Genomic DNA, 22,559 nt, shown 5'->3' with positions numbered 1-22,559 from the left:
ACCCTTTTTATACCTTTATAAGTTCCAGTGGTAATATGTTACGCAGTCCTCTTAGACATTTTGTGAAAATGTGTTTCTTCTGGTATGCTCTAAGTGCATTGCTTTGCCATGAGGTATGTGTTGGTTCATGTGTTACCATCATGGTCATACAGTTTCATTTTAGAGCTGAGTCCATCAAGTAATGATGTGCCACTGTGGGAGTGGGGCACTGTATAAATGTTTGAAATCAAAAAATGAGCAAAAATTATACATTCAAGTAAGTTAAAAAATGAACCAGGAAGAAGCAAATACCAATAAACCAGTTAAATAATAAGTTTCCAAGTTAGTAGCAATACAAACAAAAGCAGGCTTCCTTTTTGTTTTGTTTTCCAAATGCATCTTAATTTTCTTAAAACAAGAAAGTTAGTAACAGTGGAAGAGTCTGTGTACATTAATGGTGTTATTTCACCTGTTCATCTTTTGATATACATCAGGAAAAAATACAATAGTTCTTGTTCTAGTTCCTTGAAAACACCTTGTTTTTATGATCACTATTAATTATTGTGTGCTATTTCTGCAAAGTTCTCTGTGAGGGATGTTCTCATTGTTCAACAGTGTTAAAAATTCCCAGATTCAAAATCAATTCCCTACTTCAAATCACAGCCACTCTGTTCATGCAGCCAAGATGTGTCATTAGGCCTTTTTACCAAAGTGTTGTAAGAGAAACTGCTGAGCTACTTGTCTATCATGAGCTGCAGAACTTCTCCAATCACACTGCCTTCCATATTACAGAGCACCATTCGGGAAAACCTGGCCATCTTACTTTCTCAGTAGATTTATATTTTTGTGTTTACTGTCTTTGTGAATTTTTCATTTGAGTGAATCCAGCTTCCCAGATGATACTCTGTAATCAATTTACCATCATCTTATTTTTCATTCAACTGGTCCTCATGTAATTGGGAAGCTTTCTAAGTGATAATTTTATTTATGGTTCCAGTGCAAAAATGAAAACATTGAGTAATATTTAACATGTTTCTCATATTTGCAGTTGATAGAAACTTCACCTGTGAATTGACTTCACCAAGTGATGATCTCTTACTGAAGGTCTATCACTTGAAAGCTGATAGTCAATATTTAGTAAATTTGTTGGATGCTCTACTGATTTTTTATTTTATTTTTTAGTCAGGGTGTAGTGCACTACCAGATTAAATGGTTTATACAGATCTAAGCATATTTCAGTATTCTGTTATTTTCACCAGGAAGTTGTATAAAGCTGATAAAAAGTGTTTTTGAGTTTTGATTTATCTTTCTTCTATCAGTTAAGTCACTACCAATTTCTCTGTTCATTTTGAATTGATATCAGACAAACTGTGTTCTATTTGCCCTTTTCAAATACTCCTCTTTTTACCTATCACTGTTTCAGTTTGTATGCATAGTCTAAGATTTGTTTAAAAATTCACATGGACAAACTGAAGACCTTCTCCCTTAGCTCTTTCAGAACTCTTGAGGTCTAGTTCTCCAGGTATTCTTATTTAACGTATTTATCTCCAGTAGGCATTTGTTAGCATCTGCTACAGTAACTCATACACGAGAAAAAATAGATAATACATTATCCTGCTACCTCACAAGTACACAACAATTTTTAAATGCTTAAAAAAAAATAAATAAAATAATCATACCTAGTGATATTGTTGAAATGCTGCTAGGATTTCTTTTATTCTTGTCATTTTTTATTTCATATTGTCAGAAACTTTTCAGACAGTTTTCTTCCAAATCTGCTTTGCCTGCCTTATCTCCATATGCTTCTCGCTTATTACTGAGGAAGCTCAAAAGGTCACAGAAGGAACATCTGCAAAGTACCTGAGAAGACCACTTAGACTGTTTCCTGGTTCAAAGACAAAATCAAAACCAACTGTAATTAGTCCATTCTCAACTGATGGTTAAGCAGTTGTCAGACCTGTTTTGAACTATCTCCAGTCAGAGAGATATCGCTATGATCTTTATCTAAAGTGTAGCATGTTTCCTTTAAGGCTCTTACTCTGTCCAAACTGCAATTTAGAAGATAGCTGGTCTTACTCCCCCTGTGGCAGCTTTTCCTGTGTTTGAAGACCACTGTCATCTCCTCTTAGTCTTCTTTACACCAAACAGTGTCTCTTTTAATCATCTTTGTCATCCCAGTAGTGCACATCTTCCTGAAGTGTGGTACCAAACCTACCTATGCATAGGTTTCTAGTTCCAGTCAAAACAAGGCATAACCTAGAACTAAGTATGTCATCTTAGTGATGAGATTCTGTTTATAAATTATAGTATTGTGTTCTTGTGTCTTAAAACTGACATTTATTCTGCACGTATTGATCCATAGCACCCAAATAAATCCCTTTCTAAGGTGTTGTGGTTTAGGAGGCCATTCCTCAGATTGTCCTGTACGGTTGATTGGTCCTACCCAAGTGTAGTGATTTGCTTCCATTGCTTTATTTCAAATCACTGCTTCAAGTTACCAAAACCTTCTAAAATTATAGTCCTTTATTCCAAAGTGTGTATTCCCTACCTGTAGTCAGATTTCAATAGTTTATACAGGGATTTGGAAAGGAAACTTCAAAAAACAAATCTTGAACAATAACATAATTGGGCCAGGGTATTTACAAATGCCATTCTTACTATTTGACTGTGAATAATTTTTAAAAATCGTTTTTCTGTGAGGTATGTTTTTTCAGTGCATAAATATACTACGACTTACAGAAGTCTAAATTTACTGTTGTAATGGTTTTGATGATTGTAGTCCATTTCTTTTATAGTAATATTTAGGGTTCTAAATAGCTAAGAATTGCTGAGGCTAGTATATTTTGTTTCAAGATTTATTGCAGTCCTTAGTGCTTGACATTTTTAAAGGAATGGTATGTTTGATTAATGTAAGCACTAAGAGCATGCAAATCTGTCATTGTTTTTATGAAAAATGTGTTGTTTGTACATCTTTTCTGTTGAATTTTTTGCAGTGTCAACATTCATTGCCCATCTGTAATTTTAGATGTAACACTCCCTCTAGCTCCTGCTATTCGTATACAACAAAAAAAAACACACCCTCATTTTGACTTCATTTTTCTTTCAGTGAAGACTTAGTTCTGTTGCCCTTTCTTTTGACCATTTTCATTCTTTGGAAACAGTGCACACACTCCTACTAGGCATATTTCTCATCAAAGACTTCCAAAGCCATATATGACTTCTTAATTCGAAAGGCATCTGCTAATGGAAACATTGAGATCAGCAGAAAAGAACATTAGCTAATGAGTCCTGGAAACAAAAGGTGGTAGAAAGAACACATTCATCAGAAACATATTTTCTAACATCAACCACAGTACCTCTTACTTCTGTTGGAAAAAAATGCTTATTTACTTATATAAATTAGGAAATAAAAAACAAACCCATGAAAGTGCAAGACACAATATCTCAGTTAAAATAACTCATTGTCTCGCTTAACATATATCTAGGATGTGAAACTTAATCTGATACACATGTAGGACTGTAAAAGGCTCCTTATTTTTAAAATACAGTAACATGTTTTGTTTACAGGTTTTGTAAATGGTTTATTTACTTGAAAGTATAAATGTATACATACCTTTAAAAGATTTAAGTTCTTCAACCTTTTTTTTCTCTTAGGCAAAGGACTCCTGTTGCTTCCTTCCTTTACGCATATATTCATTCACAGCTACTGTTCATCGCTTTCATAAATTTAGTATTTTCAGTCCTGTTATATGTAAAATCTATCCACGTGAGGAATTACATCTTGGAACAGTATCTGAGTTTCGACTATTACCCTTCTGGCCTTTTGTTAATAGGAAGCCTAGTCAATTACTGAGGTCTGCCTGACTTGAAGTTCCAAGAAAAACAGATTTCTGTAAGATCAGATGTTTGGTGTTGCGTCAGTGTTGGTTCAGTGACTTGTTAACAATTGTTAAACTATTTTTGCTTTTTGTCGTAAAAACTTTTGATGTTCTTAAAGTGGGTGCTTTTTTGAGTCAAAATTTTAAATGTTTCATCATCTTCTCAGAACCTTCTTCAGACACGATTACATTTGTTAGATTCCTGCCTTACAAACTGCAGTCTCCTATAAGAGAGTTTGGAAACACAAGCAGTCTGTAGCCATGAAAAATTCCACGAAAAATGTGAAATATCTTACCCACTAAAGTGAAGCAGTTATTGCACAATTATTCTGGGTGAAGAGCATCTACACAGAGAGATAGTGCCAAAAAGCTGACATCTTGTAAATGTATATTGTAGCTAATCTTGCAGTAACCTGTTTGCACTACTATTGGTATTATTTTGAATACATATCTTGAGGACATCATCTTTAGTTTTACTTCCTCTCAGGTACCAGTTACATACAGGAAATAAAGTAAAGCAACATAAATAAATTTCAGTGTAAATTGCATTTTTTTTCTTTAGACTACAGAATATTGTATATTTTGGGCTATCATTTGGTAACTGCAGTCTGCAAAATGGCAGCCTTTTTACTAAATCCACCTGAAAGCTGGATTCAACTAATGATTCAGAGTATTCTAAATAATGATTCAGATGAAGAGCCAGATCCTGAGGTCAGTCAGGATTCCCTGAGAAGACATAGCCACTAAAACTTATTTTATTGCAAAGGTTATCAAATCTGTCAATGGAATGATGGATTAGCAGCCAAATACACTGGGTTATAGAAAAGCTTTGACATCATAGATATATTATTTTTTAAAATTAATTTAACTGTACTTGAAGTAAAGGAAGCCACAATTAAATCTGCAGGACTACCGAAACCAGACAGAATGTTAAGAAACCAGGAACATTGTCACACCCCTATCTGCAGTACTTTCTCTGATGATTGAAATCTCCAGCTGCATTCTTACCCATTTTAAACTCATAATTTTAAGACAAAATTAACAACATTTAGTAGTACCAATGTATGTTAACTAAATTGTATCCAGTGATGTCAGGTAGTAAAATAGTTGGAATTAGAAATGAGTATTGTCTTTGTGATCTGCTAATGCAGGTCTGAGTTGAAAGAGCCCTTATTTTAAAAGTAGGTAAGCCTGTGTAATAAAACTAGTTTTCCTACAGGCACAAAAGCAGGTTATGCGATAAAAAATATGCTGTTCAATATGAAAGCCTTTGGCATCATTAGTCTTTTCAATAGTGATCTTTCTGTGAGTGACTCCCTTCAGGAATTATCTCATTTATTTAAATAAGATCTGGAGTGTGCCAGGTATGCCAAAAGCATGCTAGAATATCAGTACTGAAGACCTTTTCAATCTTCTTTGCTATCACAGGTGATTGATAAAATGTCTCTAGTAGCTTTTTCTCCTGTTCTGTTACTGTTTCATTACCTGCAACCTAGAAGGAAAGTCATCCAAATTGATAACAGTTGTATTCTTTGTTTCCTTGAGCTACTACAGTGATCTTAGGCTTTTTCAGACTTTTTATAATGCTGTGGCTGAAATTCTTCCTGTGTAGAGGAATCACGTATGAAACTACACGTCACTATATTTGTGTCATGGGTATAATAACAAAAGATTCTTGTTAGTCTAGGCAAAGATGACCTAAGAAGTATGATGAAAAGACAACTACTCTTGCAGTAACCTTCCTATTATGTCTCTTAAGTAAAGTTGCAGTGTTTATCACCTTGAGTAGCAGCAATCATTCTACATCCCAGGTCCTTTTCTGCAAAGTTCCTTTCCAACTGAGAGGCCCCCAGCATGAGACCCACAACTGACATGCTGAATGCATGAGGATATTCCTCCCTGTGTTCAGGACTTTGCATTTCTCTTTTGTTTAATTTTATGTTTCTATGGGTCCATTTAACACCCTATTGAGGTCTCTCTGGATGCCATTGTGACCCTCAGTTGTTGTTAGCTACTACTCCCAGTTCTCTGCCATCTGCAAACTTGCTGAGAGTGCACTCTTCTTCATCATCTGGCTTATTAATGAAGATGATGATGCCTCAAAATATATCTGAGATCACCGTCAAACAAGAGAAGTAAGACTATATCTCAAAAGTCAGATTATGAGAATGTTATTCAGAAAAAGGATTTCATGGTGTCTTTTGCAGGGGAGTTTAACTAACTTGCACGTCAGTAAAATAGCAGCCATACAAATTAGTGTCTTAGCATGCTGGGTTAAAAATGGGCTGGATGACCGGGTCCAGAGAGTAATGGTGAATGAAGAGAAATCCAGCTGATCATCAGTGGTATTCCTCAGGGGCTGGTGTTGGGGCCTATCCTCTTTAATATCTTTACTGACGATTTGGATGAGGGAACTGAGTGCACCCTCAGTAAGTCTGCAGATGACGCCAAGTTGGGGGGAAGTGTCAGTCTGCTGGAGGGTAGGAAGGCCCTGCAGAGGGACCTGGACAGGTTGGGTCGATGGGCAGAGGCCAATGGGATGAGGTTAAACATGGCTAAGTGCCGGGTACTGCACTTTGGCCACAACAACCCCATGCAGCGCTACAGGCCTGGGGCAGAGTGGCTGGAAAGCTGTGCAGAGGAAAAGGATCCGGGGGTGCTGATTGACGCTTGCCTGAACATGAGCTGGCAGTGCTCCCAGGTGGCCAAAAGAAGGCCATCAGCATCTTGGCTTGTATCAGGAACAGTGTAGCCAGCAGGACCAGGGAGGTGATCGTCCCCCTGTACTCAGCTCTAGTGAGGCCATACCTTGAGTACTGTGTTCAGTTTTGGACCCCTCACTGCAAGAGCATCGAGGCCCTGGAAGGTGTCCAGAGGAGGGCTACGAAGCTGGTAAAGGGTCTGGAACACAAGTCCTATGAGGAGTGGCTGAGGGACCTGGGGTTGTTTAGTCTGGAGATGCGAAGGCTCAGGGGAGACCTTATTGCTCTCTACAGCTCCCTGAAAGGAAGGTGTGGGGAGCTGGAGGTTGGTCTCTTCTTGCAGGTAACTAGTGATAGGACTAGAGGGAATGGCCACAGGAGGTTGAGGTTGGAAATGAGGAGACATTTCTTCTCAGAAAGAGCAGTCAGGCTTTGGAACGGGTTGCCCAGGGAGGTGATGGCATCACGGTCCTTGTGGGAAGGTTCGGACTTAGTGCTTAGGGGCATGGTTTAGTGGGTGATATTGGTGGTAGGGGGATGGTTGGACCATGTGATCTTGGAGGTCTTTTCCAACCTTAATGATTCTATGATTGATTCTATGATTCTACCTGGAGCTGAAGAATAGGATGAATTGACCAGTATCAGTGAGATTGGTCACAACCTTTGAGGTATGTCAGGTTACTTCTTTCTGCTGCTTGGAGAGTAAGATGCAAATAGGCAAATACAACTGGTGTAACCAATTAAAAATATTTTTTTCTTCTTATTTTATTTGCACACAGTTATTATTGTCAGTATTGTGCTCTGAAGGACTTTAATTAATGAAGCAGCAGTAACTTTTTTTTTTTTTTTTTTTTTTTTTTTTACCAGTAAATGCCTTATATTCAAAAATGTATTATTTAATAAGAAGGATATAATAGAGTGATTTATACACAAAATTTAAATTGCGAGACTCTAGTATCCAGCATTTTCATTAAATTCAGAACTGGAAAAGAATGTAGTTTCTGAATCATAGTGCAATAGGATGGCTGTGGTAGGAACGTGATTCATGTGTACTGAGAATTATAATTATTATGTTAATATTTGCATTGTTAAGTAGATTTTTATCATACATGTTTATACAGATCCTTTCACTTGATTGCATTTCAGATTCCTCAACAGTGCTAACTAGCTTAGATATTTATAGGAAGACTAGTAAAACTGCCATGAAATGGACTCTTCTGTTGCTCATAAAATAGTAATATTTATTCACAACTCTCATTTCTGTCAAACAATCTCTTTTCTCTTTCAGTCTAAAAATGATTTTAATCTGTATTTCAAATACTTTGTCTGATGACACTTGCAATTGCAGCTGCTACTTAAACATTGATAGTAATGTTTAATGTGCTATCTGAATTTTGTGTGTATTCAAAATTGTCATTTGAACTTGCTGATGAAAAAATTGAGAAATAGCTAAGAATTCAGTTTTTCCTGAAACTCTTTCCTGATATGATTTTCACTTAAATCTATCATTACTCCACATAAGACAGTTATTTTTCTTTTTTTTTTTTTTTTTAACTGATAGTGTGAAATAGTGAAAATTTAAATATAAGCACTTGGAGACTGCTTAAATATTACACTTGGAGACTGCTTAGAATTAGAACTAAGCATATCTACCCTTTTTCTCAGCCTTAATGTAATCCTTTTGTCAAAGCTGCAAGTAAGAAACGGTGATAATAGTCTGCAGCTCTTCAGCAAGTGTTTTAATTTCTTTATCCATGTCTTAAAAACATAGCTCAGTACAGCTGCTTATTACAGTACAACTAAGGTTAGAGCTCTTATCAAAATGGTTTTATTTTTTACAGCTGTTTTTTATGTGTGCTTATAAGGAGGTAGCTAATGGATTGATTATGAAGCATAATTTGACATGATTTTGATTGGTTTTGTGGAATTATGGAAACATCTTTGTTTAGAGTAGTTCAGTTACTTTGTTCCAGCTGAAAGTTGCAAAATAAATGCATCAGTTATAAAGCATATGTTAGTATCAGACCCACAAGATAAAGCAGGGAACCATCTCCTAGTGTCTTGGATGATTTTATTTTTTTATTTGTAATACAGGTATTTATTTTTATGTTGATATTTAGAAGAAATTATTTTTTTTTAATTTATTTTAATTTATTTTTTTTGTCTGTATGATTTTAGCCATGTCCTTCAGGAGCCCGTGATTTTCGAGAAAAACAATGTGCAGACTTTGACAATATGCCTTTCCGGGGAAAGTATTATAACTGGAAACCCTACACTGGAGGTAATGTGTAGCTTTTCAAAAAATATTTTGTGAGTGAAATCTTAAAACTGTATAAATGTAATACAAAAAGTAGTGTATGTAAATAGAACATTTTGATGAATATATAATAAGTTAAGTTGGGTAACCTTTTGTCAGTTATGAAAAATGTAACAGAAGAGCCATGACAATTCCTTTTTTTTTTTTTTTTTTTTCTTTTGATGTGGAAAGAGGGTGAGTGTCATTGTAGGGACTCCACTAAGGAACCCTTTTCCACCTGCAGTTGTGTTGTTCTTAGATGATCTATAAGTAATTTTGATGTTACAGTGACAAGTTTAGCATAAAAATCTCAATAAAATTTTCATTAATTAAGGTGAGAATACTGAGAAATGGAGAAAGAAAGAAAAGCATTCATAAAGTATCCAAGGCTACTTCAATAAGTTGAGTTATAAATAATTATGCTATGCAATAAAAGGATATTTTGAGGAAGAGAAGAGGATTGTAATTTCTTTTTCTCTGTGACAGTTTAAGCAGATTTAGTTGTTTCTGTCATTTTTCAATGTTTCTAACTCGCCTTTTGATTTTTTTAAAAAATTTTATTTTTTCCTGTTCTAAACCCTGAGTAAATCAGTTTCACATTTGTGGTTTTATTTTTCTATAGATTTTTTTTTTTTAAAGATTAGAAGCCTAAAAGTGACCATTGTGATCACATGATCTGAGCTGTAGCATATTTCAAGTAATAAGACTGAAGTCCTAACTGACGTATTCTGATCTTGTTTTTGAAATTTACACTGACATACTTCTAACACTACATTCTTTTCTTATTCGTTTTTCTCAAATGGTGAAGTGTCCTTTTTTTTTTTTAAATTGTTCAATAATCATTAGTGTTGTATTAACATAATAGAATCCTTAAGTAGCTATCCAATCTTGCCATATCTTACTATAAGAAATAATCCTCTCTGCAAAAAAGGGAAGAGTCAAGTAGAGAAATCAATAAGAGAAAGTAAAATAAAGTATATCTATATTACATGTCAGGTATGAGGGAATTTTATATATTTCAGATTTTTTTATGCATATATATTCTTAACTAATTAATATTTTTTCAAGAATTATGTTATTTTTTTTCTTTGGTTTTATTGTCCAGGTGGGGTTAAACCATGTGCATTAAACTGCTTGGCCGAAGGTTATAATTTTTACACTGAACGTGCTCCTGCAGTAATAGATGGGACTCAGTGCAATGCTGACTCACTGGATATCTGTATCAATGGAGAATGCAAGGTTACAAATGCTTTATAAAGTACTTACAGATTACTTTGTTTTGTCTGTTATATCCTACATTTAATTATGGTATCTGATGGTTACTTGTGTGAAACAGGATTGTTGATGAAGTTCTTAATGAAAGAGTCAGAGACAAAGAGCTAAAAAAAGGTATTGCATTATCATAGAATTATGGAATGATTCGGGTTGGAAGGGACCTCTAAAGATAGTCTAGTTCCAACCCCTCTGCTATGGGCAGGAACATTTTTTGCTAGACTGGGTTGACCAAAGCCCCATCCTACCTGACCTTGAATACTTCCAAGGAGGGGACTTTGTCAGCTTCTTTGGCCAACCTGTTCCAGTGCCTCACCACCTTCCATAGTGAAGGATTTCTTCCTTGCATCTAATCTAAGTCTACCCTCTTCCAGTGGCTTTACCCCTTGTCCTGTATCTACGTGCCCTTTTATAAAGTCTTTATCCATTTTTCTTAGATGCCCTTTTAAGTATTGAAGGGCTGCAATAAGGTGTCCTCAGAACCTTTTCTCCAGGCTAAACATCCCCTGCTCTCTCAGCCCCTCTTCATAGGAGAGGTGCCCCTTCATCATCTTTGTGGCCCTCCTCTGGACTCCTTCTAATAGGTCCATGTCCTTCTTGTGCTGGAGGCCCCAGAGCTGAATGCATCACTTCAGGTGGGGTCTCATGTGGGCAGAGTAGATGGTGAGAATCACCTCCCTCCACTTTCTGGCTGCAATTCTTTTGATGCAGCCTGAGATTTAGTTGTTTTTCTGGGATGCAAGTGCATACTGCCAGTTCAAGTCCAATTTTTCATTTGCCTGTACCCCAAGTCCTTCTCTGTATGGCTGCGATCAATCCAATATTAGCCTAGCCTGTACTCATGTTTGGGATTGTCCTGACCCAGGTGGAGCACGTTGTACTTGACCAAATAAGACAAATCATTCAAATTAGCTCCTCACAGACATTAAAGCAGATTAGAGTTCTTCATTTTGCCATCTTTTATCTTGCTTTGTGGTTTCTGTGTAAACTATCAGTGGAAAAAGCAACAGGAGATGAGCATATTCCTTGTACTATTCCAAGGCCTGTTCCATCATTCCAATTAGAACACTACTCTGGAAGAAAAACAGTAAACATGAACATATTAATCTGTTTCTCCACAAATATTTCATCCTGTTGGAAACAGTTCTACTGTTAATTAACTTGGAACAGAAATCTGTCACTGTCACTCTGTGAAAGAGTGTATAAGGGCAAGTATTTGCTATTTACTAAAAATACAGTTACCTTGTAAGGTTCTTATAGAACTGTATTACATGAATTTGAAGAAAATTGGATGTCTGTGCCATATTTTTGTTATATTCATCATACTTCTGCTTCAGTTTAGCAAAGCATTTAATTATGTATTTAAGTCTAAACATTTGAATAGTGTTGGTGACTAGTAAAAATCATCTGATTTTGCTGAAACCACTAACATACCTAAAGCTTACTCAAGACTTAAGTGGTTTGCTATACTGAATGCTGAAGATTTATGTTTATTGAATAATACGATGAGATTTACCATTAGTAATCTAAGCAAAAAAAGTAAAAAAATAACCTGTGGAATTCTGGTGTACTTCGTAAATAAGAACATTCTAGCACTTTGGAGAAGTCTTTTAAAACTAATAACCAGACTAAAACTCAAGTTTGAGGGGGCTGTGTAAAAAAAAAAAGCAGGTCCTTTTCATCTTGGCGAATTACGAAATTGAAGTATAAGTGGTTAGAATAATACTGTTTTTTCAATTACTTGCATTATTTTAACTTCTGACCTATGTATTAACCTGTCTGCAAGTTAAAACCAAGCTATGCAGCTGCCTCATATTTTATATAAACCCCAGACAAAAATGTCAATGTCCAGTGTTCGTTCTCATTTTGTTTGGTTTGGTTTGGCTTTTGTTCTGTTTTTTAGGTATCTGACTGTATATATTTGCATTAGGTTTCTAATAGTGATGAATAAATTAGTCAGATGCAGATGCTCATTGTTCACTGTACATAGATTTCTCAAGTAGATAAGTAGTCTATAAAGCTGTAAATTCCTTTGTAAATAATATTTATGCTACATAAACGTTTAAGAAAACTACAGCTAATGTTTCCCTTAAACTGATACAGATTAAACACAATTAGCCCTTGTAATATTAAATAAAAAGGTCACTAATCATTTATTAATAATTGTAATAATTACATTGTTTGTAAATTGCTATGAGATCCCCACCTGAAAGTCACAGTAGAAATAGAAAATATTTATTAATCAAGACTTAACAGTAAGCCAAAATTTATTTTCAGTAAGTCAAAGTTTGTTTTTAGTAAGCCAAAATTTTGTTTTGATTTTTTAAGTTTCTTCACTTCTTGCAAGTGAAAACCCACTTAATAGTAGCAGGTATTGGAAACAGAATAGATAGAAAGAATGAATATCTTTCTGAATATCTTACACTTGAGTGAAATACTTCAACGATCTATGAAGGCAAAGGTGTAAGAAAACTGTTAAAATATTTTTTCTTTTCTTCTCTTAGCATGTGGGTTGTGATAATATTTTGGGGTCTGATGCTAAGGAAGATAGATGCCGTGTTTGTGGAGGAGATGGGAGTACATGTGAAGCAATTGAAGGTTTCTTCAATGATTCATTGCCCAGAGGAGGTATGCACATACAAGTCCATTCTGTTGTATTTATGTGGCTATTTAAAACATAACAGTGTTCCAACTGATTTCCAGCATTGCATTGCTGGCAGTCATACACTGTGACTACTTTTGCCTATTTGTTTCCTTTTCCTATGTTAGTTTGGATTTCTATAAAATACAGTCATATATTTTCTTACTTAATCTTACTTACTTAGTTCTGCTGATGTTAAATGCACTCAACAAGAAGTGGGTGATTAGTTTTAATTTTAGTGTAATCCGTTATTTGTAATCATGTATATGACTATACATGACATTTTAGAATAGAAAGGATCCAGAAGAGTCTTTTATGCTCATGTTATTAAGAAAATAAATGTATATGGAAATATATAAGGGTGATTAGTTGAAAACTTAACTCAGAATAGAAAATACTAGTGTTGCAGTGATTCTCTGTGTTACTGCATCTGCTCCATCTAATTAAACCTTACTATCTTATTATCTTATTAAATCTTAACTAATATTGCATGTGGTCCTGGACATAAGAAAAAGATTGATGTACCAGAGTTAGTTCAGCTCAGTGAGGGGGCCACTAAGATTAGTGGGTGCTGGAGCAATTACTGCTCTGTCAGTAGAGGTTGAGGGAACTGGGCTTATTTAGCCTGGGAGAGAAAAGACTTGTGGGGACTGTACCATCCTTCCAAATCTCTGAGGATGTTATGGTGAAAACAGCCAGACTGTTCACAGTGGTGGATGTGTGGTGGGAGGAGCAGAGACTATGTCTATAAATTGAAACAAGACATGTGCTGACCCAATGGAAGGAAAAACATTTTCCCAGGAGTGGATCAGGTTGCCCAGAAGGATTGTACAGTTTCCAGCTTTGGAGTTCCTTATAACACTACACAACTATAACGTGTTGACAAACCTGGTCTTACCTCCTAGCTAGTAGTAAGAAGTTGTTCTAAATGAATGTCTTCAGATCCTTTCCAACCTGAATTATTCTATGATCTTATGGTCATTTTATATATTAGTTACTTGTAATATACTTGAGAAGACTTTATTATCATTAAAAAAAAGAATTCCTAAATTCACATTAAATTCTTTCTATCACAGTCAAATGTATTTGAACTTTAAAGACATTTCTATGCATCACATAAATGAAAATATGCAAATACATTTTAATTCCATGCTTCTTACTGTTTTTTAGTAGTGAATAATTTATTAATGGCTAGTTTCATGACTAATATTGTTTAAGATAATGAGAAAAAGTTATCTTTCTTTTACAGGCTATATGGAAGTGATTCAAATTCCAAGAGGTTCTGTGCACATTGAAATAAGAGAAGTGGCAATGTCAAAGAACTACATTGGTAAGAGCATGGTTTAAATGTTACTAAGTTGGATTTTCTGATATGATTCAGGAATAGATATTTCTGATATGACCAAACCGTACATATATTAGAAGCTGCAGAGGGAATAGTAGTTGTTAGTCTTAATCTGTGGTCAGACAGTTAGAGCAGGTGGTTAGGATGTATTCTCCTGAGTGGAGCTAATGGAATGCATCATGTGATTCCTCCTTGTATACAGTGCAAAATCAGGTCAGTTTTACTGTAGTTACGGAGTCAGACTTGGAGCTAGAGTGGATGAGAAACACTCAAGTGATCTACTGTCCCTCTCTGAGGTAATGTCTTACACCTGAGGAAGTCTCTGATCTTAGGGAACCATACTGTTTCAAAACATCATTTTTTGCTTGGAATGATTATTCAACAACAGTCATGGTTGCTTAAATACAATAATAATGCCTCCTTATCTTAAGGCAGTTGAATGTAATAACTCCACAGTGTTTCTGTGTTGCTGCTTTGTAGGGACTTGATGCCATTCCTGTTTTATAGATAGGGGAAAATGGGGTGCAGAAAAGCTATGGGCTTTATTGAGATCATACAGGAAGCCTGTGGTAAAACAGAATTAAATTCAAATGCCCAGATTATCCCTTGTTTCCTTTAAGATTGTGTTAAATTTGCTTTTCAGCTTTTAAATATTGGTGTGTACAGATCTAGCTTTATCAAACTCAAAAAGAGCATGCATTTCTGACAGCTCCTGTAGTCTGATTTGCATAGCATTTGTTCACAGTAGTGCAGAGAGCTGATCAGTGCTGCCGGAAACTAACAGATAAACACAAACAGAAGCTGTTAACCTGTTTAGGCATAATGACAACTGACTAGGCTATTTTTTCAGTCTGTTCTGCATGTAATTAGTATAAAGAATAGCAATGTGTTGGAAAGGACTATAATGCATGTTAGTAGGACGGACAATAACATCCCTAGATACATTAATTGCTAAATTGATTGTATTGATGATAATGGTGCCTTTTACTGTTGGATGCTTTTTCCTTTCTTTTTGCCTGCCCCTACAATCATGTAATTCGGCAGATTTTCAGTCTCCCTTCATTCTGCGGGGGATAGTAACATCCACTACTCCAGCAGTAAAGAGTGCTTGTTATTCTTTCAGCATCACACCCCCCCATGTCAAAATATGTGAGTAACATTGATCAAATATCCTACAATGACTTTTGAGACAGAGATGGTAGTGAAAGAGAGGCATATAATGCAGACTAATGTGGTTGCTCTATGCTAAGAACCATATTGTCAAAAGAATGTTTTGTTAACATGGACATTTAGGCTAATATTAATGTCATATTTAGTACACAGATTCCATTAAGATACTTGTGTTTCTGATTCTATGGGTAGCTGAAAATAAATACAGGAGTTAAATAGAATAAACCAGATACTCTTAGTTACTACCATTAAGTTTGTTATAAATTTTGCTTATAAATCAGAGGAATGTGATCTGGAGCAGTATTTAAGTCAGTACCATCAGCACCAAATGAATGAAAAAAAATGCCAATTTTTTAACTTCAATAAAAAATATAGGCAACTTTTTTGATATTTAATTTGGCCACAGATCTAAAAAGGTAAAGTGGTACATAGCTGTTTTTTCAGTCTGCTTCTTACAATTTCAAGAGGGTTCCTGATTTCAGGCCCTCTCTTCAATACCTTGCTAAATGCCACAGAAGCCCTTGCTAATTTCAGGGGGATTTCTTTCCTTGTGTTTACAACTTTGAAAGGAACCATTATATCCTATTGTAAGTTAATACTAAGTTGCAAGGACTGTTTCCTTTTTTTGTTGGAATGTTTTGTACCATGAATGTGAACCAGATCACTGTTCAAGGATCAGCAGTTTTGGGGGAAAGGAATGCTTATAATTTGTTTGCTCCCTAAAAACAACTATGCAAGCAGGATGGCAGCTAAAAAATAGTTTATTATGTCAAAATGCATACTTCTAGAGTATCATTTTATAGATGCTTCTTTAGTGGCAGTGTCAACTTCACAACTTCCCCATCTTTATGGAGTTCCTCTCCGTTGTTCAGGACGGATGTTTTGTGGTCACACCATGAACCAGATTAGAGAACTGATTCAGCTGAAAATAACCATTTACACATATTATTATGTTTTGGTCTATGTGTACTGCTGCCAAATATGTGACCACAGTCTAAGAAATAAATTTCTCCATTTGGAAATATACAAAAAAGAAAGAAAGAAAAAAACTCTCTCATACTGTTTCCAATGTTTCCTCTGTTCTTTTCAGTTAGTAGGGTCTCTAACTTGCAGCAAACATCCCACAGTTCCTGAACTAAAATCCAGTTATTTTCCAAACCCTGGCCTCAAATTTAGGAAGCAGTTAGATATTTGGCAATCTCAAGTAGCTCAGTCAGCACCTGTCCTCCCTGCCCCCATCTCAGGCTTATAATTTCTGCACCAGTATCACTCCTAGTGCTGTGGCAACAAAACCACGTTACTGCAGCTGCATAAATAATAATTTATTTTTTTAAATGATCTGACCAAAAATAATCCAACAATAAAATTGCCCGTTCCCAGAGCTGCTGAAAAAATGTATGTTTAGGAATGCTGTTATCTTCCCTTAATTGGATTGATCTGAGCTGACATCTTTGCTTATATTCCCCCTATGCAACAATATGTTGTGTGCTAATTTCCTGTGGGCTTCCTGCATTCTCAAGTTCTAATAAATTATTTAATTATTAACTTGCTTCTTCTGTCTTATATGCTAATAATTATGTCAGTGCTTCATCATAGTCATGTAATTATATTATTGGAATGCTATTCACAGCTGTGTCCTTCACCTGTGCATAACAATGCATATTAAGCAAATCTGTTCACAGAATGCAAACATATTTTTCTCTTGCAGGCAAGTAAAAAACAAAAAAGGGTATAGCATACACAAGCTGTTTGATTGTGTATTTACAGCCATGATCTTGCCTTTAAGAGCACGCTTTATGTAAAGTAAACATAAATGATGAATAACTAGTGATCTTCATCATTATCTTGTCCAGAAGGCAATATCTAATTAACAGAATATTCACCTTAAGATACAAAGTCAGTTTCATGTTTAGAAATGTAATCTCATAAAATATTGAATAATATATGCTTGTCCAGCCTAATTGGTCAGTTAGCTAAGAAATCTGTTATCTACAGTACTTACATGGATTAAGGCTGTAAATTAATAATAATAAAATATCTTGGCAGATGAAATAGCTAGTATTTGTTTTTGTAGTAGAAATGCCTTGGATTTATGCTTTAAGAAGGAAAAAAGAAAATGGGCAGAGACAACAAAGTAAACTGATTGGGACCATACTTCAAAGTCAATCTTTTTTTTTTCTCTCTCAGCATGATATGTGATATCTTTCTTATGCTTGAACATATGAAATCTTAATTATTAATGATAATCTTAATTAATCTTAAATTAGATTGGTAATTGATTATACATTTGAGACCTACATATGTCTTAAGCAGAACAGCATACATTGCAGGTGGGTTTAGTTTTAAAGTTGAAGATATATTTCAGGTTGCACAAGGCACTGTTATTTCCAATATAGCATCTGCATGTTGAAATCTGCAAAGTGTACCTGCACATTAAAGTTCATGATAGAGACAGTATTTTCAAACTGTATGACGGATATTTTAACCAAGGCTAAAGAAGAACATTTGTTGAAAAAACAATGATAGAGAGCTGAAACTCATATACTTCTAACAGAGTAGTAGTTTAATTTGTAATGGCTTCTCCATTATAAATGCTGCTTCCAATTTTTAGGTGGCTTGTATTTTTTTTTAAGCTTTAAAATCTGAAGAGGATGACTACTATATTAATGGTGCCTGGACTATTGACTGGCCAAGAAAGTTTGATGTTGCTGGAACAGCTTTCCATTACAAGAGGCCAACAGATGAACCAGAGTCTTTGGAAGCACTAGGCCCTACTTCAGAAAATCTCATAGTCATGGTAAAGTTTACAATTAATATTTTTCTGAAATCTGAAATAAGTTTTTATGTTCTGAGGAAATATAAGACCATGAACAAAATCATAATAGGTCACAGGCTGTGCTGGGACTTTTTGCATTTGTATTTTAATTCACTTTTCCTCTTTTTTAAGACTGATGGGTAGATACTGTGATGGAAAAGGTGTAAAGTTAGAAGAGCCCTGGGAAGCATCACAGGAAATGCCCTATCTGTGTTAAGTGTGCTTCAGAATAGTAGTAGCAAAAGTTGTAAATTAAATATATTTTGTATTTCTGTGTATTTCTGATACATGGAATTGTTAAAATATAGCATACAGTAATTGCATCAGACTATGACTGTGATGCTTAATGTGTACACAGCAGCATTGTTCTACTGCTGCTTGTTCACTGACAACTACATTCCTTACAGGTCTGTAGTTGTCAGTGGTTTTAATCATGGCCTTAGTATTTCTATTTGACCTGCGTTAAAGTATGTTTTGAGATAAATTGCTATGAATCGATGGTACAAAATATTTGAATGTAACAGAAGAAAATATGACCAGGGTGCTTGTAGCCTGTCTCTGACAGTAGTCAGTAATGAGCCCTACTGTATCGCTCTGTTGTGTTGAGGAAGAGTATAAGACTAAGGTGAAACTTGATCAGTATATTCTATCAGCTGCCAGTTTTGCAGTTTAGGGATTGCTTGAGCCAGACAGGATATTTTTCTGTATAGAATGATTGTTGCCTGGATAATTACATTTTAGTCAGTGTTCTTAAGTGTTTGAATCCCGTTTTTTCTTTGTTTGTTTTACTGTAGCTGTGGATAAACTGGGGAGTTCATATAGAATGAGTTTCATAAAGATTATAGCGCCTTTTCTCATTTGGTCAGTCTCTATGAGTTTTGTACTGAATCTCTTTTGGCTAATAGTTAGGTAAATATACTTTTACAAAATACAATAGAATGTAGAAGGAGTTGAGAAATAGCTCTTAGATATGTCAGATGCTGCACCTGACGCAAAAAAAAAAAAAAAAGTTTGGTAGATAATCAGACCCTAGTGTTCAGCAGGTGGTATGTGGAAGTGCACTGCATTTCAACAGTCATGGTAGATAAAGCACATGGTGATTGTTGCACTTCCATCTATATCACCTACAGTGGTGCAGCTGTAGTGATAGTTTTGATATTCCTTTAAAGGAACCACTGCTGTGATTCCATTAGTTTAATGCTGCTAGCTAATGCATTACGGGAAAACAGTAACCTCAGCAACAGTCTGTTTCTGTGTTACTATTTTTACTATTATTAATTACTAGAAGTATTAAACAAGGGCAGGGCTCGGTTCATAACTACTACATGGGTAGCTCTTTACAAGATTTCAGTGAGAATTGCTGCATGTTTGCGTAGTAACGTCTGTAACCTACTTTGACCCCGAGTAATGATTCAGTTACCAAATTAATTTCCATTAATTAATACATTAATTTATGAAGACTGGCTTTTTAGAACTTTTATGTCAAAAATAAAGAAGTGACAAAAGTTGTGAAGTTGTGGTGTCAATGGCAAAAGGTGGCTCATCACCTTAATGCAATAATACTTTTTGTTTGTATGCATCTGCATCTTATAAGTCAGTTCAGATTCACTTGGAAATACCGTACATAACTACTGTGGCTTCCTTTATTACTTTTTCCCCTTCCACAAGACATAACACATACCTAGATTAATGTCACTGTAGTTGCCCTCTGCTTGCCTGTTTTAATGGTATAACCAGTTGTTTTCAACTACAGATTCTGCTACAGGAACAAAATTTGGGTATAAGGTATAAATTCAATGTTCCCATCTCTCGCACTGGCAGTGGAGACAATGAAGTTGGCTTTGCGTGGAATCATCTGCCTTGGTCAGAATGTTCTGCCACTTGTGCTGGAGGTAAGACACCAGGCAGTCAAGTTACAGGGTAAACTGAATTGCAAGATACACTTTATTACATAAATATGTAGGTAACTAATTGAAAACGTTTCTTTCAGACATACTTCAAAGCTTAACTTAGAAAAAGAACATTTATTTTATCATATTGGATTTTGCTGTTTTCAAGTACATTTAATGTGTTCAGATCTTCTTGTTAAATACAGTGTATCTTGGCACAGTGTGTCTCTTCTGAGGCTTCTTCTGAGATTCTCTTGAAGCTGGGATGTTTGCTTTTCACAGGAGCTTTCTTGATAAAGGACACCAGAAGTTTTAAGTAAGGAAATTAATAAGCCAAAGGGAAATAAGGCAACTATAAATAAAGAGATATGTCCGTGTGTGTGTTTGTAGGTATTCTTCATATATCCGAGTCAGCCTTTCCACCCTCCAGCCACCAAAGTTTAGGTTACATACTGGTAGTCTCTGTAGGAGGTGATAGCAATTGGATTATACTTCCCAGCCCATAGCAGTGTCTGTGATTGTTGCCTATTGGCAGCGATGGGGGATTTGTAGGTTGTCCCACGTGATTCATCATGGGTGCCTTTTGCCCACAATTTACTATATTCCTAATCCTCCCTCTAGTGGCCACCAATGCAATTCTTTACCTCTGGCTGGGAGAGCAGGACAGTTGGCTTTCTTCAAAGCCAACACCATTGCTGCTGCATGGACTGGTGAGTAGAAGTGCTGTGTGAACAGTATCTATCTTCTCTCTGGAGACTGAATGCATCATCCCCAACATATCTCAATTTCAGAAGAAATGGGAGAGAGCTGTAAATTGATGAAAGAATTTCAGTTTTCTGAAGCACTGTGCACTGACTGTAGCAAGAGGAAGAATTATTTATTTATTTTAACGAATCTGTGGACCAAATATTTGTCCTTTTCCTTTCCTTTCTGGCTACTGGAGGTATTCATGTTTGGAATCATCTTGATTTATCTCTGGTGGATCCTGCTGTGGCTGTTACTAGTTGTTTGCAGTTTAAATACAGCAGTTTGCTTAGCTATAGGTAAGATGCAAAGGATAGTACAAATTCTGTTCTGTACATCTAAACAGAAAGTCTTGAAACAAAATAGAGGAGTTTGGCTAATTTCTCCAATACTTTATTGTTCATTTGTAGTATTCCTTTAATCAAGTGGGTGATAGGTTGCTCTTTTAATTAATATTTTAATATTGGTGAGTCTGGTAGGAAAAGAAAGGTTTTAAAGATGTAGAAGTGAAGGACATAGACTGAAAGTGCTTTTCTTAGAGTAAAAGAAGGTTCCAAGTATCAGAAACTTACAGGTACTGTGAAATCCTATTTTGATGATAACAATGGGTTAACGATCCTTTTGGTTTGAACATATGGTGTGTTCTTTTGATGGTTCTGTGGAGCTGGACTTGATCCTTGTGGGTCTGTTCCAACTCAGGGTATTCTACAATTCTATGATTAACAATTCTTTTGAAGTCACAGGAAAGCTTCCATTGATTTAGACAGTGACAAGATTATACAGATCTTCCATCACCTAAGTCATTGTCATTTCAGAGATTCCAAAGTATACAAAGGAAAAAAATAATTGGCTCTGAAGAAGTAGGCATTTGTTTAGATAAAAACAGTTTGACATAATTATGTTTTAAGGAAATATATGTGAATCTCTGATAACCCTATACATTTATTAATCATCTGAAACTTTCTTTGGAAGGGTTTTCTTCAGTAGCTTACAGTGTTCAAACCAGAGACATTTCTCTCGTTTAGCTTAGCATAATGATATATTATGATCACTTATTTTCACTGAGACTTCTGCTTAGGGAATCTGTTTCATTGTAGCTATAAGTCAAATTTTAAAACTATTTGATTTAACCATGTGAATACCAATAGAATACTATACTCCCCAGTTTATGAAACACCTTCTGCCATGTACCAAAAGAAGACACAATTCTAGAAAGGATCTGAGTAGTGGAAAAAGAAAAGGGAGACAAAAGATTGTAGAGACAGAGAACATAACTGGAAAAGCTAGCTAATATAAATAAGAAGCATGAGAAAACTCAGAAATGAAACCACTAGATTACTTTGTTTATTTCTGTAGGATTCATTATGAAGTCCATTATCGCAATTTACCTTTAGAAGAGAAGTTTTCCTCTATATCAAAGGACAACAAAATACTCAGAATTGAATATAATTTATTACTAAAAGCAAAATAAAAAAAGACAGTGAGTATATGTGAGGAATATTAGTATGGAAGGTTTTTTTTTTAATTATTTTTTAATAAAATTAAAGAGAATTTTATATAGTGACTTTGGGACAGACTGTGAACAGGTTAAAGGTATCTACATTTTCCTGCCTCTTACAACAGTTGGTGTTGCTGAACTGTAGTGGAAAGACATTAAAGATTTGATAATCATATGATATTCCTTCTTTATCCAGGAAAGCTTATGATGAAGTAGAGCCAGATACACTTTTATGTCAAAGCATAGGCTTTATATCAAAGCTGTAGGCAAACCTAAATTCTTATCAACACATTTAGCTGCTATGCATCTCTGAATGTCTGTATTCTAATG

At 35.3% G+C, this 22,559-nt stretch overlaps 1 protein-coding gene across 2 annotated transcripts in view; it reads left to right on the top strand.

Annotated features, from left to right (window-relative positions):
• ADAMTS6 (ADAM metallopeptidase with thrombospondin type 1 motif 6) overlaps positions 1-22,559 on the top strand; it is a 150,715-nt gene that overhangs the window by 100,928 nt on the left and 27,228 nt on the right. For both annotated transcript variants that reach the window (XM_032206598.1, XM_032206597.1), the window contains exons 15-20: positions 8,738-8,840; positions 9,961-10,094; positions 12,632-12,755; positions 14,018-14,098; positions 17,917-18,080; positions 19,852-19,990. In XM_032206598.1, coding sequence (XP_032062489.1) covers positions 8,738-8,840; positions 9,961-10,094; positions 12,632-12,755; positions 14,018-14,098; positions 17,917-18,080; positions 19,852-19,990 — 745 coding nt within the window. The remainder of the gene's footprint in view (positions 1-8,737; positions 8,841-9,960; positions 10,095-12,631; positions 12,756-14,017; positions 14,099-17,916; positions 18,081-19,851; positions 19,991-22,559) is intronic.

This window comes from Aythya fuligula, chromosome Z (genome assembly GCF_009819795.1).
Source record: "Aythya fuligula isolate bAytFul2 chromosome Z, bAytFul2.pri, whole genome shotgun sequence".
In the NCBI taxonomy this organism is placed as follows: Eukaryota; Metazoa; Chordata; class Aves; order Anseriformes; family Anatidae; genus Aythya; species Aythya fuligula.
This window is presented reverse-complemented; position numbering and strand designations above follow the sequence as displayed.